Genomic DNA, 18,173 nt, shown 5'->3' with positions numbered 1-18,173 from the left:
AAATTTTAAAGAATATGATAAAAAAAAGATGTTGTAGGTATTGAAGGGGGGTCTCTGGGAGGAGCTGGGGTACAAAAGGAAAACAAGAATGTGATTTAATTCTATTTACTTAAAATGTTTTTAAATGTTAACAAATTCAGATAAATTGAAATCATGTAACTTTTCTCATCATATTGCAATAAAACTTTAAAAAAAAGTACAAAAAAAGAAAACCCCACGTATGCATGTGGGCACTGAGAATGTGTCCTCATTACCTGTTGTCCCATCCAAAGGTCTCATCTTTCTGTATATCTTTTATAGATAATACATGCTAAAGACATGCTTATTTGACCAGATGGAAAAAGCCAGGAGACTCTTACACTTCTTGTTTTAGTGTATGAGCATGTCTTATCCTTGAAGGTTTTAACTCCAAAACCAACTTTTTCAAGAACATCCCTGCATTGTTAATTTCTTATGTGTGTCATAAGCATATTAACTGGACTCCAGTTTAGCATCTAATTACTTCAATATGACCTATTATAATAGTTTTTATTTCCCTTCCTAACTTACGTTATAAAACTCTTGGAAGTTTTTCATTATTTCATCTTGATTACCTTTACCTATTGCTATAAAAATCATTTATTGTATTAAAATAATTTCTTATCCATTTGCAGCTACATTTCTATAAAATTCTTCTTGATGACAAGGGTCCACATAAAAATGAATTTTAACTCAGTAAATGCTAATCTGTTATTAATGATGTAATAACCTGAAGGTATCAAATGAGAGGGCAGATTTATGATGGTGCATAAAATTCTTTATTTAGAACAATAAAGTATATGTTTATATAATGTAATTTCAAATTCAAACCTGTATCAAAAGGGTCAGGACATATACCTATTTTAAAAAGTACACATACAGTATATACACATACACATCACATTTTACAACCTTTTATTTAATTAAACTTCAGTCATAAACTATTTAGAATAGTGTTGACATACACTTACATTACAATATGCAAACTCCAAACTATGACCGAACTAGCAATATATCTGTGAAGCCATATAAATGTCAGAATACTTCTCAAGTCCATTGACTTAAAAAACAGTGGTAGAGAGACACAAAAATCACATATTAATGCCTAGACTACTGGAGAATAAGACTATAGGAATTTTGATTGGAAAATTTTATTTAGTGAACTCTTTTAGCCTAGAAATTGAGTAAATGAAAATACCATAGTTTTTGTTTGTTTTAAACAATTTTCTTCTTCTAAAAACAGTTTTATAAGAAAATATTTGGAGATGGCAGTTGTGCATTTACAATGCTTACAAACATTCCAGGATCATAAATTTTCACCTTCGTCTGGATCACTCCTAAACCCATACCAGTTATGAAAGAGATACCATCATTTTATCCTGACAGAGGCCTTTTAAGACTATGTGGAATGGCAGTAACAAGGGTTGTGTAATCAGACTCTATAAATAAATTTTGATCGGAATGGTTATATTTAAAGCCAATTTCACAATATCATTCCAACAATAAACTGGCTTACTTTAAAATACTTGTCCTATTTCTCCAATATTTCTATTTTAAATACAATTTATGGATTATCATTTTTACAAATTGGCTTTAAAATATCTCTTGGCATCCAAGATCCTTCGTAGCACCCTACATTTTTTGTTGTTGTTGTTGTTTTTAGCTTTCAATAAAATGAGAACATTTACATTCATCCTCTGACACATTTCCAAATGTTATACACATCCTTTATCTCTTCCTGATGAAACTGCACTACTGGTTTTCATTCGTCAGAGGTGATCCCAAACATTTATTTAAGCACAGGTAAAAGCCACCTCATGTGTAAATAGTTATCCAATTCACCCTACTTAAGACTGAATTCACTTTTACTAATGGACCTTATTTACATTAGAAACTAAAACAGCACAGACTGGGCTTCTCATTGTCTAACCTATTGTTTGGAAGCCAGAGCTGGGTATTTTGCTTAGGATTCTTTTTGCCGTTTTCTTTGCTTTATTAATTGTGTGGCATAAGGACTCACTACTGAAGAGTGACCTCTGACCTATCTACGCACAAATACAACACTGGGATCCAAAGAGAGTGGGGACATTATATCCGTTTGTAGCAAAGTAGAACAACCTCCTGGCTATCTTTCTCAATGTTCACCCAACTACACCTAACTGCCTAGTTTGAAAAACATATTTCTTCACAACAATGTGTACAGGATAGCTAAGATTCTGTTATCAGAATTAAAATCACAAAATCAAAACCTATGGTTAGAAACAGTGGAAACAATCAAAGATTCCACAACAGATTTTTCCATTCATTTATAACTTCGATTGAATTAAAGTACCAAACTATGCAACACTGATTTTTTTTTTTCAAAGCACATGAAAGTTCACCGAAGTGTGTTTAATTCTTAACTAAAAGCACATACTTCATTGTGGATACATACTTTTATGTATTTCTATTTTTTCTCATATGCATTGCTTTTCATAGTACAATTTAGGATTTTATTATTATTATAGTATAGAAAGCTTCAATTCTTCTCTGCTTCATTAAGACATGGCAGTGTGTTAAGCATGTTAGATAACAATACAAAAACCAGGACTGCGCTAATGCTACCCCGTGATCACACAAGTAGTCTTGTTATAGGCTTGTTTTCTACCAAGAAGGTACAAAGCTTTCAAAACAATTTACACTCTGCAGATTTCTTAGATCATTTTCATTAAAAACTCAAATCTTACACATTACCAAAGAGAATGCTCAGGAAAAAATGGGCAATTTAAAGGGCGATTTTATACTTTATCTTCTCAGTGTGAGCATTTCATAATTTAAGGAAAATATTCAGAACATACATGGAATAAGCTATGTATAGGATATGTATTTTTTTAATCTGAAGCAGATATGCCATAGTTAGCATTCAAGCAGCTAGCATTCAAAATCATGTTCAGCATTTTCCTATTGTTCATGCATTTTATTGAACCTTAGTAATTAAAAAAAAAAATTGGCAATCTATGTTACTCTCAATGAGCAGACACATTTTCCACCTCTACCACGTTGGGTATGATAATCTGTTAAATTTGTTTATTTAGCTCTCCTGATTTTAAGACTGTGTTTTTGAGTGTTAAAATCCAACTGCTAGCTTGGAGAACAGATGCTTATTTACTGTACTCTCAAGCTCAGTAAATAGTATTTTCATAAGCCTAAACAAAATGGAACTACCAGATAAATAAGCCAAGCCACAAAACTGAGAAGGACCAATAGGCTCAATCTATATACACCTACACCTATGACTCGTGTTAACCTACAGCTAGTATTACTTTCAAAGCAGTTAATGCCAAACAACAATGTAGGTCCTTTCGATAACTAAGCCGATTTCTAATTGACTACTAGTCACTTGTATCCTGGAATATCTGAGGGCTTAAACAAGTAAAAACAGTGTCTCAGTGCACTGGGCTTCATATCGCAGGCATGATAGCATTGGAGGAAACTTGGAGCATTAGAGAAGGAACTATAGAGACCATCTGAACTCTTTGGTACAAAGAAGAGCAGCCGCCATGTACTAGAGTCGTACTTGGACGACCTTGGAACTTAAGTGAGAACTTTTCATGCAGCTTCAAGACAGAATGGAAGCTAGTAGTTAGGTTTCCATGCACGTTTGCAGAATTACATTGAAAAGGGTTGTCTTAAGGTTTTAGTACAGGGCAAATAAAATTACTACAAGAATTAAGTTAGCATGAAAAGTTTTAAGTTTTGTATGTCTATGATAGGTGAAAAGAACCCTCATCAAAAAAAAAGGCAGAAGAAAAGGTCGGACTTTGATTTTTAGCCAATTGCTTTCAATATATTTCTATCAGGGGCATCTACAGGACATCTTGTAAATTCTGGTTTGAAAGTACAATGTTCATCATGGAATCACTGCCAATTTCTGTCTAATATGAGAAATGCTGTCACACGTTTTAAATAGCAAACTGACATGCACGGCTACATAAAGCTCTCTCTTTTTATTTCATTTCATAAACCTTAATGAATACAGAGTGCCTGATTTTAAATAAATGGCTATGTTTAAAGAGATAATGGTTATACTGCAAATAACTAATGATTTCTGATTCCTTGCATTCTTGTAGAATATGAGTGACTTAGTTTGCAACTCCGGTATTAGAATAAAGTGTCCATTTCTAATCTTAGGTACTAAATACCATCATCCATTCTTATTCTTTCCCATCCAGATTTTTAAAAAAAGGGGGGGGACCCTCATACACATTCAGCATTTTCTCCCAAATCTGTTTTCATACCTCTGCAGTAGTTTCAAAACATAAACATGTCACATTATACTTTTGCAGACATGATTTACACACTCTAGAGTAACTGTCAAAGGAAAAGACCAGCTTCACTAGGGGCCAAATGTCTTCCTTGGCGGGTTCTTCCGCTGTTCCGTGTTGACAATTTTCTCCTGTAAGGACCCTTCTGGAAAGTCTTCCATGTGCCGTGGCATCATACTGCAGTTCAGCACGGGCTCCACAGCACAGAGAGAATTAGCTTCCCCAGGCTCCACAGCATGGACAGAACTAGCTACCCATGTCCACTTCTCTAGTAGGATATGGTGCACATGACTTACATCAGGAAGAGCTGACATTTAGGCTGCTCTTGTTAATCAGTAACTACAGAGCAGATGAGCCTGCTCAACAGAAAATAAAAATACTCCCCATGGCTTTCAACTCCATACAGTGGCTGATGCTATGGAGTTATTGTTTTTTTGTTTTTTGTTTGTTTTTTTTTAAAATTGTTTTCTACATCCCTTTGTGAAAAAAAAAAATTCCCCCACTATCCAGGCTGAAGTCTACTTGCAGAGACCATAATTAACTAGAGGCTGCCGGTGGTAACTGAAGATCAAAGCTGGTGGGTTTTCAGCACTCAGACATTTCCAAGCCATGCAAATGACGCAAGCAGACTGGACACATTTTCTTGTTCCTATCATCACTTGCAAAACCTTCAGAGTCCTGCTCCGTGCAAATTCTTCTTTACAGATGATAATTCAGTGCAGGTTTCACAGCTAAACACTCTGCTCCAATTTCTGAATCATCCATACAAGGTCACAGGGAGCAAGAACAGGTAAAGATGAGGTCTGTCACTTGAGACAGAATAAGAATTTGTTTAAAGCTGCTTCATTTATGAAGCAAACATGAACTGTTACCAGCCTAGAGAGAAAGAAAGAGGAGAGGGATTAAAATACATCTTTCTAACTTCTTTTTTCCCCCAATAGCTAAATTCATATAAAAATCCACAATGGGAAACCAAGTTAATAATGCATGTTCCACTTAATCTCAGAGAAGCGGGAAGGGCTTTGTAATCAACTGTGATGATTAGCCAGTGTCCCCTCCAGAAGACATTATCTCAAATTATAATGTATAGTCTGTTGTCAATTTCTTCTCATTAGAAAATAAGTTAAATAAGACCAGATTTATCTTCATTGTTGCGGCACAATTCTTAGAACAGGATCAGGTGCACAGTATGATCTACACATAGCAAGTATTTCTTGAACATAGGAATGGATAAATTTCACTGTTTATCTATTCACAAGAGCAAGAAAATGGAGCCAGCCTGCATGTCCGCTCGCAGGTGGATGGATAATGAATTGTGGTACATATACAGAACAGAATTTTAGTCAGCCATAAAGAGAGGAAATTAAGATAAATTAGCTGGAAAAATGCTTGGATCTAGAATGTATAATACTAAGTGAGGTGACCCAAACTCAGAAAAAACAAACAAACAAACAATAAACAAAAACCAAAACAATATGTGGTCTCTCATGTGTTTTATGTGCAGATCCTACCATGTAATGTACACATACACATACACACACACACACACACACACACACACACACACACACACCAGTGTAAATTCGGGTAAAGCCTAAGACTCTGCAGAGGAAAGCAAGAGAAGGTGAAAACAGGAGATGAGGAAGGATAAGGTTTGGAATGGAGAAGAGAACACAAAAGAGACATGAGAGAGGAAGAGAGGATGGGCGGGGCAGGGGGCGGAGTTACAAGGTGAGCATATCCTACGTGGGTATACTGCTTATTTCTTGATGGGCTATAAAAATCCAAGGTATCATCAGTGGGAGGAGAGGACCTTGGCCCTGTGAAGGTTCTATGCCCCAGTGTAGGGGAATGCCGGGGCCAGAAAATGGGAGAGGGCGGGGTGGCAGGCATGGGGAGGGGGGAGGCAACAGGGGTTTGTTTTTGTTTGTTTTTTTTTGTTTTTTGGAGGGGAAACTGGGAAAGGAGAAATTCGCATGTAAATTAAGAAAATATCTAAAATAAAAAAAAAATTAAAAAAAAAAAATCCAAGGTATCGTTATAAAAAAAGTAGGGTAACCCAGCTGTAAACTACAGGAAGGTAGGAGAATTGACACACACACAGTCATATTGAAACCCATTTTTTTATGTAGGCTAATAATAATAATGTTTAAATTGGAAAAAAATCTAGGTGTAGTAGTGTGTACTTAAAATCCCAACACTACAGAGACAGACACAGGCACAGAGACAGAGACAGAGACGACAGAGACAGGTAGATTCCTGAGGATCGCTGGTCAGCCAGTCCAGATGTATTGGTAAGCTCCAAGCTGCTAAAAGATGTCTCAAAAACCAAGATGGATGATGGCACCTGGGGACTGACAAAGTTGTTCTCTTGTCTCAACAGGCATACGTGCACATGAGCATACATGCACAAGGGAAAAAGAATGAATAAATTAATATCGTTCAGCTTTCATTCCCCCCCAAACACCACTTATCTTAGTCTGTGACAGGAGAGTGAGCAATCTATGTAACTTTGAAGTTCCCTAGCACGGAGTAGAAGAGAGATGGTGAACAAACAGGCTTTGGCAGACAGACAAGGTAGTGTCTGCAAAGTGCAGAGAGGGAGCCAGATGGAGTGGTCCAGGAGACAGATCTGTAGCAGGTGGAGAAGCAGGTTCGAGACCACCAGCCTCATCACTGAGCAGCTCCCGGAGCCTGGCTGCGGAGCTAGGCTCTAAACAGTCACTTCTCTCAGCTGAGGAAAAGAGAGCAGCAAGCTCGCCGTCAATATTTCTACTCCAAGGAAAAACAACTGAAATCCTGGCACCATACGCTGAGGAATTTGTTTGGCGTCCGGATATCTTATTGTACTTATTGTACACGAAAGCCATACTTTGTTTTAGTTTTTTCTGTGCTGATTGGTGTTCAACCACTGAATGCTCAGATAGTTCTGCCTTCTGGTGACTTAGGAAAGCCAAACTAAACCCATACAGATAAATGAGGAGAGGTTAAGAGAACATTTCAGAAGTCGATGTTTTAAAAATATAGCATGGTAAGACAAGGAGATCGGGACCACAGGAATGGAGGAAGCTATGCATAATTTGAAATTCTAGAATTAATTACACATCAAGAAACAGGATTAGAATCTATTTTGGACTTTTGTTGTTGAGTCACTAAAGCAAAGAAAATGGAATAAAAGGTCGATGGTAATTTTTCCATAGAGCAAAAGTTACATTTCTTTAGAATGGTAGTTTGGATTTTGTAACACATTCATGGAATAAACAGAATGAGCGTTATTATTCTATACAGTGATGTATCACTTAATGAGGGGGATGCCTTCTTACAAACAAGTTGTTAAGTGATTTTGTTATATAAACAGTATAAGTCTACAAATCTAGGTGGGCTAACTCGTTACACTGCCAGACTATTATATGGTATTATATGATAATAACTACTGTAAGTATGAAACCCAGGCTGAAAGATCAATAGATGCTATATGCCTTCCTATGAAAATAGAGAGGTTAAAAGATTCTAAGTTATCTAGAGTACTACAGCTAGTTGTAGAGCCAAGGCTTGAACTCAGGACTCAGCTAACCTTTTCTAGTCTCTGGCTTTATAATGCAGAAATGAAAGAAAACTCACCAGCAAGACTTAAAAAATATCTAGTGAAACAATCAGAGTCTCGATGACTGCTTATTTACCATTTCAAAGCCTGAGCCTTAAACGTCCAGGCTTAGCTGAAGCTTGTCCTCCTACCAAGTCCCAGATTTATTTCTCCAACTGTAGCTCAGAACAACAGGAAAATTTAGGTTGTACTCTGTTTCCATCTTCTTTATGACTTTCTACACACACACACACACACACACACACACACACACATATATATATATATATATATATATATATATATATATATCCCAATGTAAAATATGTATAAATTATAATGCATATGTGTGTATACACATTAAAAATATGTAATATAACTTCAAAAACACTTAAAGTTGTATATATTGAATTATATATACATATATACATATATAGTGTGTTTAAACATTTTTGAAATTATAATAACTTACTTTCTCCTACCATGGAAAGATGATTGAAAGTAATGAAATGAATGCATAAATACATGTTACTTCCCATCAGCCATCCTGAGCCTTCTCTTTGAGGTAGCAGAGTTTTCCCCAAGGTCTCAAGTGAGATTCTGTGTAGATGACTCTCAAATTCTAGTTTACCATCGCAGCGCCAAGTGATCTCTATACTTTGGTGTCATTACATGTGCTAACTTCTCAGAACTATCAATATTTATCAACAGCTCCCTCTCTTGACTCCAGACATCCTATTTCTTTTAATAACACCACCATCCTTTCTTAAATTCCCAATAATCTCTGAGACTCATGAAGCTTCACAGTCTACCAGTAAAGACTAGCTGGTTCTTCTACTGTAATGTCTCTGAGTGGTCCATCTTTTGAATTGCTACAGCCCTGACCTTAGTTCTCCTTCTCTCCCATCTGAAAGAAAGACAATTCTCCTGGGTATAACTTCTACCCCCAATTCAAACCTCTATCCCTTTCGTCACCAGTATCTGACGACTTTTCCAAAGCCTCTGCTTTGATGGGTTAACTAGCACTTTTCTAACCCCCTCAAACAGCTTTCATACTACTTAATAGGATGTAAACTATAATATCTAGAATTCAAACCGATGTCCATTCCTTCCTCTCAGCACTGACCCTGGGCACTGAATAGTTTTATGTTAACTTGACACAGGCTAAAGTCATGTGATAGGAGGGAACCTCAGCTAAGAAAAATGTCTCAAGCTATATGTAGATAAGCCTGTAAGGTATTTTCTTAATTCGTGATTGCTGAAGGAGGACCTCAGCCCAATGTGGCAGATGCCATCCCTGGGCTGGTGGTCTTGTATTCCATAAAAAACAGGCTGAGCAAGCCATGAGGAGCAAGTCAGTAAGCAGCACCCCTCCATGACCTCTGCATCAGCTCATGCCTGCAGGTTCCTGCCCTATTTGAGTTCCTGCCCCAACTTCCTCTGATGATGAACAGTGATATGGAAGTAGAAGCCAAATAAACCCTTTCCTTTCCAACTTGCCTTTTAGTCAGGGTTTTTCATCATAGCAATAGAAACACTAACAAAACCCATAGCAAAAGACACCCTGTGTGTGTGACTTTCACTGGAGTCAACCTGTACAACTTCTGTAGCTTTGCAACACAGTTTATACCCTGAGACTGTCCTCTGTCCATGCCATGTGCAGTAACCACTTTAACCTGTTCAATTATTAATAAAATCATATCACCCATAATTTGATGTATCTATCTAGTATAAACATCACCTCTATCAATGATAGAGCCAAGCCTTTCTCCTATTGCCAGTGATTTCTCCACCCTGTCACTGAGAGACTGCATGTAGGTGGACCTAGTACAACCCTTATGGGATGCTGTCCACATCAATATCTGAGGTTGTGAAAAATTCAAATCTTCTATATGCAGTGGTCTTATCTCTAACTTCTTGTTGTATAGCCTTTACAAAGCCCACTAGGTATTTCTGAACTTTGTAAATGTATTTTCTTCAAAAAAAAGTTCTGTAGTAATTCTCTTTGTGGGCCATAATCACAATGAGGACACAATTGTGCAATGCTGTCTTGCATACACCAATGTCCCTTTTACCACTTGTTGGAGCAACACTGTGAGAAGAATAAAGAATATAGTCTCCCTATAGTGAAACAGTATAAATGAAACTTTTAATCAAGTTATCTCTATTTTATTTCTCTCTTTTAAACTGTACTGCATACAACGCACATCATGGGTTCTGTATAGATAGTTAATATCATCTAGGTGACAAAGTCAGTTTTTAATGTAATATAAGTATTTTCATATTTATGTCCCACAAATGTAACCAGCATTTTTTTTAAAAGGAAACTTGCCTTGTTTCTAGTTCATTTCTTAATTCTTTTTTGCATTCTTTCCTTATTTTTAAAAATTACTCTTCTTTTGGTCTTCAAATTTTATTTCCTTTGGAGAATTATCTATGTAATATTCACTTTTAGACTTGATTAAATTTATTTAAGCCACATTGATTCACTCATCCAACAAACGTTCATCTAGAGTCCATTTTACACCTGTAATGAGCTCAGTGCTGGGGGTAAGGTGCAAACCAGACAGACCCAGCTCCTGTCCTTGTACATTATGAGACTAGTTGAAGCATTCATAAATCATTTGATTATGTTTGCTCTAAAATGTCATCGATCCTTTTCCTCCTAAGCAAGTGGCTTGGGTTCCCCATCATAATCCAAATGTCACAGGGCAAATGCCATCATCCAAACCACAGGATCACTGAAATGCAATCCCCAAACCAAACAAGAGCCAATATCATCGGAGCTTTTAAGATGCAATTAACCATGTAAGGTGTGACACCTAAATGATTGGCCTGAAGGGACTGAAATTGCAGATGCAGAAAAGAAATGCTTGAGGCTTGTGCTGGGGCTGAACAGCAGAGAACGGGGTTTCTAGAATAAAAAATAATTTCAGCTCAGAGTATATCATTTTAGAAAATAAAGAAGATTCGATTTACTTATATTGTTAGATGGGGATTGGGGCAGGGATGAGCCTGGAGAAGCTAGGATGGGAGCAGATAAGAGAGCCATAGCCTTGGGGCACGTGACAGTCATGAGGCCAGCTGAAGGAGTAATTATTTTCTCTAGGTAAGTCCAGCTGTTAAAAATGGTCTTTCATGCCAATCAAAGGGAATTATTAGAGCAAGAGGCAGAGACTATGACCCAGGTACCCCAGGGAAGATTCAGTCTAGAAGTAATTTTAGAATCTGGGACAGGGTGACAGCTGAGAGTACAGAGACCTCTAGGGAAAGGAGATGATAGTTCAGCAGACCCTCAGTCAGAAGTAAGAAGGTGGGTAGGAAGAATGGAGGCTCCTGGGAGAGGAGTAGGCATTGCTATCAGCTGTGAAAAATGCAGGCAAGGGTCAGGAATCAGTAATGACCAGGTGCTAGAGGTAAAAGGGAGTCAAAGGTTGAGCTGATAGTGCATCAAGTTGATACCTTTCCAGGTGTCCCATCAACCAGGTCTGTGCCTGAGAGCCGGAAAAGTAGATGGTGTGAGTGATAGCAAGCATCTGCTTGCTCCAACCATGCTGAGTGATAACAAGCATCCACTCAGTCCAACCATCCCATATTCACCTTTCTTGAACAGTATACCCCTACCCGAAATCACGCAATCACATCAGGTATCTGTTCTTGGTTTATATATTCAGTATACTCTGGATTCTGGACCAAGATCGGCCCTGCACCAAGTGGCCTTTTACCTTGAAAGTTTTATTCTGGCTATAAGACACTGACTGTTTTTTAAAGTAGTGGGAAAATACTTTGGGTTTTTCTTTTTCCTCTTTATTAAATATCTAGCAAATGGGTCCATGTCATTTGACAGTGGCCACCCCTAATTAAAACTGGTTGTGTTAAAATATTGTTTCTTTATTTTTTATTCCTAATTTGCTGTTTCCTCTTACTCCATGTTATCAATCAATGATTAATATTTCATGCATCTCCCACCTAAAATGAATCTACTCACATGAACCAACATTGCCTACCTTTTGAAACCTGAGATTTGCCAGTTAGAGGCTCAGGATTCAACTGTGTAACAATTTCAGCTACCATTTAGCAGGCAGTCCTATCAAGGACATAAAAATACAGTTTGTTTCTAAATGTCAGCCTTTGAGATTTTCTTTGCTTCTCGCAAGCCCTTGCAGCTTGGTTTCCAACAACTTACCACTGTGCGAAGGTAACAATGTTGATACATCCACAGTTACACCTCTTGAAACTCTCTCTCTTTCTGTTGCAACATACTGAAAAACAAAAGAAAAATCCTGTTTGCTTCTGGACAGATTCTGAAGCACATTAAGGGCCAGGTATTGTAAGAGGCTATTCTAGAAATGCAGCAAATGATTGCGGGGGGGGGTGGGGTGGGATGACCCATACACATAAGAAGCTTATCTTCATGCCTGTCCCAGAGGGAAGAGAGATGATTTTGTGTTGATATTATCTGCTGACGTACTTTTAAAAAATTACACTGAAAATATTTATATGGTGTGTGTGTGTGTGTGTGTGTGTGTGTATGTGTGTGTGTGCGCGCGCGTGCGTGTGTGCTGACAGACATAATAAGAGAAAATACCATGCTGGAAATTATACTCAAAGGTCCAAAACAAAGTGCTGGGGTGAATGGTAAAAGAGGCATTTTGGTCAGTTTACAGTAGGTTGGAAAACATCCCAATATAATGGTTTTATTTAGCTTTAGGTAAAATACTAAATTCATTGGAGATAACTAAGGGATATGAAATTCAGAATGAAGTGAAAAGTGATATTGAAGGCTGCAAGGGAAAGCCATGTACAGTGCTGTGAACAGGAAGAAGCATCGCAAACAGGGATTTAAGAAATAACATGAGAGAGAATATATTTACAAGAGCTAAAGACAAAAATAGTGTGATCATAGCAACTCAGGCAACACATAATATAGACACCAGACACAGGCGAGAAAGTTTCTCTCTAAAGGACCTGGGGACTCTGTAGGAAAGCCAACAGAGCACAAGTGTGCCTTCCCAGACACTATTCATAGGTAAAGACTTAAAGATTAAAGACACAGTGGGAGGCCAGAAATTACAACAGATCTGGAACACAATGAATGGGAGGTGCAGCCGGTCTCTGTACACCTCCCTAAAGATGTTAGAATTGTGCAGAAGCACAGCATGAGAAGGGACGACACCAAGCTTATTTGAGCACACAGTTAGGAGAACAAAATACCTTATCTCATTATCCTCTTCATTAATCTGTATATTTTCAACTGCCCTTGTAAGACTTGACTGTTTCTTCTGGAAAAACAAAAACAGTGACACCTATTGTAGAAACACCAGTGGTGGCTGCAATTCTTAAGGTCAGCGGTCTACACTGTTACCATTAAAGGCAACTGAACCGCCATCACGGGTGCTTTTTTTTCTTTTTTTCTTTTTTTTTTTAAGCAATCAAAAGGTTTGTGGGTATGTACAATCCTGGGCAGCTCAGTATTCATAGGCCGTTCTATAAATAGCAATCACATTAAAAGGATACTTCTTAAAGTTGAGTCATAGTGGTTTGGCACATTCAGAATTTTAGACAGACCAGTAAGACTACAAAAGAGAGGGCATTCAAAAGGTCGGCCACAGAAAGGCATGTCTGTGAGGCTGTTAAGCACAGCATATGGGTCCTGATATATTTTCTTTCTTTTTATATTTAATTCAGACCATTAAACTGGGCCCCATCCCTTAAGTGTGCCTTCTCTGTAGTAAGGGACACACCTCCAATGTACAATGGTGGAAACTTTCCTAACGTTTGAATTTCTTTGAGGTCCTATGTTATAGTAAGAATGATTGTTTCTTCAATAGAACCATTTCTTGGAAAACAAAAGTGTCATATACATATGTGTATGTATATACACATATATATACACATATATATACACATATATATATATATACATACATTATATATGTATATGAAAAAACAAGTATATAGAGTTGATGAGGGGGTAGAAAGAATAATAATGCTCACCTTCCAGTATAAAGCTCCAAACACAAAGCCAATTACAAGTGAAATGAGAGCCGGCAATGCCATGGCTGTCCATTGTAGGCCCGAGTCTTCAGGGGACTTTGCGGCTTTCCCTGCAATTCAAAGAACACAGTGGTGAATAACGCGGCTCTATTCTAGAGGTCTGCTTGATGGGTTGCAGTTGTTCCCAAAGGATTCCATAATGACGTGCACAGCCTTTTACAGTTTGCAAATGAGCAGGGTTTTCTGTTCAATTTTGTTTTTGCAAGCAGTATAAGTCCATATAATCTCTAAAAGACAAAGGCATTTAAAAAAGAAAGAAAGAAAGAAATTCAACAGGCAGGAAGAGACTTGACACAGTTAAGGTTCATGCATGTTTGGAATCCAGGCTTGATATATTCTTGAGCAGAATAGATTTCTACCATCAAGCAAATCTTTCTTCTCTAATCGATTATCTTAATATTATTTAGCTTTCTTGCTCTTAGCATTCTGACCCTCAGTTTAAAAGAACCTTCCAAGATGGATCAGATCCTGCATGCATTCAGCTAGGGTTAGTCTGTTGCAGACAGCAAATCATTAAATGCATCTTGCAGATACAGCGCTTTAAGCAGCCTTAAAATTGTGGCTCTTGGCTCATTCACACCCTCAGTACACACAGGGGAGCAGGACTTTTTTTTTTTTTTTTCATTTTACCTTGGAAACTTTGAAACTACTCTGAAGAATGACTAAAGCCACCAGTGTCACCCTGCATGAAATAACACTTCAGTGACAAAAATAAATGGCACTGGCTGTAGATACGTTCCCCAGCCCTGCTTCACCTTTCCTTGAAAAGCTGAATGAGTCCCACAATGGTCTTTCTCCCAAAGTGAGATGGACTTTGACTGATTTTCCTATAAGACTCATTTACATAGAACAATTTAGCTATTTGGAAACACTGGCTCATTTGCTAGTTTGAAATTCCCTTTCAAAGAAGTTCTACATTTCCAACAACTACAGGACACACATTAAAATAAGTTCAAGGTAGAGTGACTGCTTTTAGGTAACCTTACAACCGAAATCTGGTCTCAAGGTGAGTTTACAATTAGTTACTTCACAGCTAACATCCCCCCAAGTGATTACTAGAAAGGAAAAGATCCACTCTGTGTGTGTGCACCCCATGTTGATAAGGGGAAAAACTCATAGGTTTATTCTAGAAGGTGAGAAAGAAATCGTATCTATTATAGTGAGAACAGGACACTGCTATTCCTCCCGGTACATGTGGATGCCAAGGCAAGAATTTCCTCATTCTCTATTTCCTCTCCTCCCCAAATCACATTTGTTTGTGAACTCGTGCCCAAGCGTGTACTAGAGGGAATTCTTAGGATGGGTGCTGAGTATGGGATTGTGTGGGGAGTTGTCTGAAATTGTGTCATCCACTTACAAAACAATAAACTGCTTCCTCACAACAAAATTAATAGTTCTCTGGCCTAGCGCATCATATAGCCTAAGGATAGATATGTTTAAACATCCCAAATTGGGAACCAATACTCTCTCCAAAGCAAAGTAACTCCTCTAGTCTCAAAGAAATTGAGAATAACCAAAGGAGTGATGTGCATCACAAGCAACTTCTCCCACTTTAGGAATTTCACTGTTGGCTATATGTGTTTATATTCCAATTCTGTGACCACCACTGTCTACTAGGACTGCTCTCCCTGGAACTACTGCTCACCACAGATCATAGAATCTAAGATACAGCAACATTCCCTTTGTAGGAAAGGAAGGGAGAGGGGCCCTAAAGACAAGGGGAAGAAAAGGCCTGGGTGATAGTCCTTCTGCAGAATTCATTGCTGCTTCTATTACGTCATGCTTAGAAACCTGGCCTCAGTTCTTCCAGGCATGCTAATGATACTTAGAGAGAGAGGACAGCTTTGTCAAAAAAGGCTTGCTTACACTACCTCTTGGGAGGACTTCAGCACCTCTACCAGGACTCTCCACCAGAACTGGCTGCCTCAGAGCCCACGAGAAGGGTATTTGAACCAAAGCCCATGCACATTACAGAACTTCCCTGCTTTATAGAGTGATTGTCTGCCAGGAGCTTGTGGGAAAGAGAGATGACCTGGGCAGCCTCTGAGTCATCCTTTATCTTTGGGTCATTATGGCAAGGATTGTGTCTCCTTATTACTAAAACCCGCCATGGGTGAAATAGTTTATGGACTGGTTGTTACAAACCATAGTAATCAACATCTGGAAAACACCAGAACACACAAAATGATGCTCATCTTGCTGAGTTTTTTTAGGGTGTTAGCCTGCCTAAGAACTCCATGACAATGCCTCTCTCGGCTAATGATCCAGATCTCAAACGCTTCAGTCACTTGCTTCACAGTTGCCTTCAGAGTTGATGATTAACTCTTACAAGCTATTAAGTTTGGCCCCATGCACATGCATACTTTTAAATTCACAGGAGTCCTGTGAAAGGGGGATTATTTCACACCAATTGACTAAGGATTTACAAAGTTTAAGCAATTTGCCCAAAGTCACCCATTATGCTGTTGTGTGTCCAGGTGTTCAGATATACAAAAGATCCTTAGAAGATGTGCTGTTTAAAAGGCTCTCAAACTTGAGTGTTTTGAGAATACAGAATGATACTATTTACTCTGTAAGTACAATCTCCTTCATATAAATAGTAGGCCTGTATATTATTCCATCTCTCCCCTTTAGATATTCACATCTCTCATAAGTCTTGGTCCTCTGATTGTCACAGGTGATAAGACTTATCTCAACAAACGATGATGCCTTTCTAAGGTCTCCTGACCTCTCTTCCCCAATTTAATTTTCTTTATGCTATGAGTAAAAAATACATTAGAAACTTCTATGATAATTCATACTGGTTATCACATTCTTTGATAAGAATGTGACAGCCACAGTAGATTGCTTTATGCTTTGCTATCTAACTTATGAGTGACATTATACCTACCAAGCTGTGATAAGTAAGACCTGTATTTTACAAATGAGAGAAGGGCAAAATAAATAAGGATGAGGGAGGAAAGGAAAATTATAAAAGGATGTCCACCACCTTGAAAAATAAATTAATAAGTAAAGAAGTAAATAGTGTTAGATTTTGCATCCAGTTTTTTTTGGCATTGGTAAGTAGGGCATCTTTTGCTTCTAATAGTAATGATGGAAGCCTTTTCGAACTACAGAATTATAATTCTCAACACATTATATGACACATCTATTTTCACAAATTAGCTCACAGATAGTACAAATATGTAATTGCTAAATAGAAAGAAATATACAAACTGAGACCCATTAGTAATTTAATTTCTTTTTTTTTTTAAAGATTTATTTATTTATTTTATGTGTATGAATACACTGTAGCTGTATAGATGGCCATGAGCCATCATGCAGCTGCTAGGAATTGAATTCAGGACAGCCCCGCTTGCTCCGCCCCGCTCGCTCCGCCCTGCTCGCTCTGGCTTAATTCACTGTACTTGTCTTCAGACGTACCAGAAGAGGGCGTCTGATCTCATTACAGATGGTTGTGAGCCACCATGTGGTTGCTGGGATTTGAACTCAGGACCTTCGGAAGAGCAGTCAGTGCTCTTACCCACTGAGCCATCTCGCCAGCCCAGTAATTTAATTTCTAACATTTGGCTTCTCTAATCTGGGAAGACAGAACTCCATTCACTAAGGCTCACTACTAGCTCCAGAGATGGAAGTTCAGGGTTGCTTGAGTTGGGTAAGTTTGAATAGTCATACTGGTGGAAAATGAACTGTGTAAGTAAGAAACATCACAAACCTTTTGATGAATTTTATTAATCTACTAGACAAATAATAATCTGTATATGCCCAGAAAGACACATAACAAAGTCTGGCACGAATACATCTCTTAACAAGCAGACACACCTGTCTCAAAAAAAAACCAAAAAAAGAAAAAAGAAAAAAAAAACAAGCAGACACACTGATAAGCCTCACAGCAATGCAAAAAGTCTGCTGCACAGACTGTCCCATAGTCATAGTACTCTAGAAACAGCTCAGAAATCCCAAACCTTAACAATGAAGTTGCCACCCACCCCACCCCCATCGCCCGCCCTTATCCCTAACCAAATTTTAAAACAAGCCTGAAAAGAAAGATGAAGCTCATCTACCAGTAAATGAAACTCTCACCAAACAAAACCCAACTTCTTCTAAAAGAATGCTACAAAATTCAGAAACTATCTAACAATATAATAGCCAGGATGTGTAGCATATATTAAAAAAAAAAAATTACTGATTGCTTAGAGAAATATCTGACC

At 37.9% G+C, this 18,173-nt stretch overlaps 1 protein-coding gene across 4 annotated transcripts in view; it reads right to left on the bottom strand.

Annotated features, from left to right (window-relative positions):
* Positions 1–774: 774 nt before the first annotated feature.
* Kitlg (KIT ligand) overlaps positions 775–18,173 on the bottom strand; it is an 84,110-nt gene continuing 66,711 nt past the window's right edge. For all 4 annotated transcript variants that reach the window (XM_031350308.1, XM_031350309.1, XM_031350310.1 and 1 more), the window contains 4 exons: positions 13,903–14,012; positions 13,120–13,187; positions 12,092–12,167; positions 775–5,198 (listed from right to left, as the gene is read on the bottom strand). In XM_031350308.1, coding sequence (XP_031206168.1) covers positions 12,128–12,167; positions 13,120–13,187; positions 13,903–14,012 — 218 coding nt within the window. In that variant the 3' untranslated portion in view covers positions 775–5,198; positions 12,092–12,127. The remainder of the gene's footprint in view (positions 5,199–12,091; positions 12,168–13,119; positions 13,188–13,902; positions 14,013–18,173) is intronic.

This window comes from Mastomys coucha, unplaced genomic scaffold (genome assembly GCF_008632895.1).
Source record: "Mastomys coucha isolate ucsf_1 unplaced genomic scaffold, UCSF_Mcou_1 pScaffold4, whole genome shotgun sequence".
Classification (NCBI taxonomy): Eukaryota; Metazoa; Chordata; class Mammalia; order Rodentia; family Muridae; genus Mastomys; species Mastomys coucha.
The sequence above is the reverse complement of the archived record's forward strand: the minus strand, read 5'-3'. Positions and strand labels throughout refer to the sequence as shown.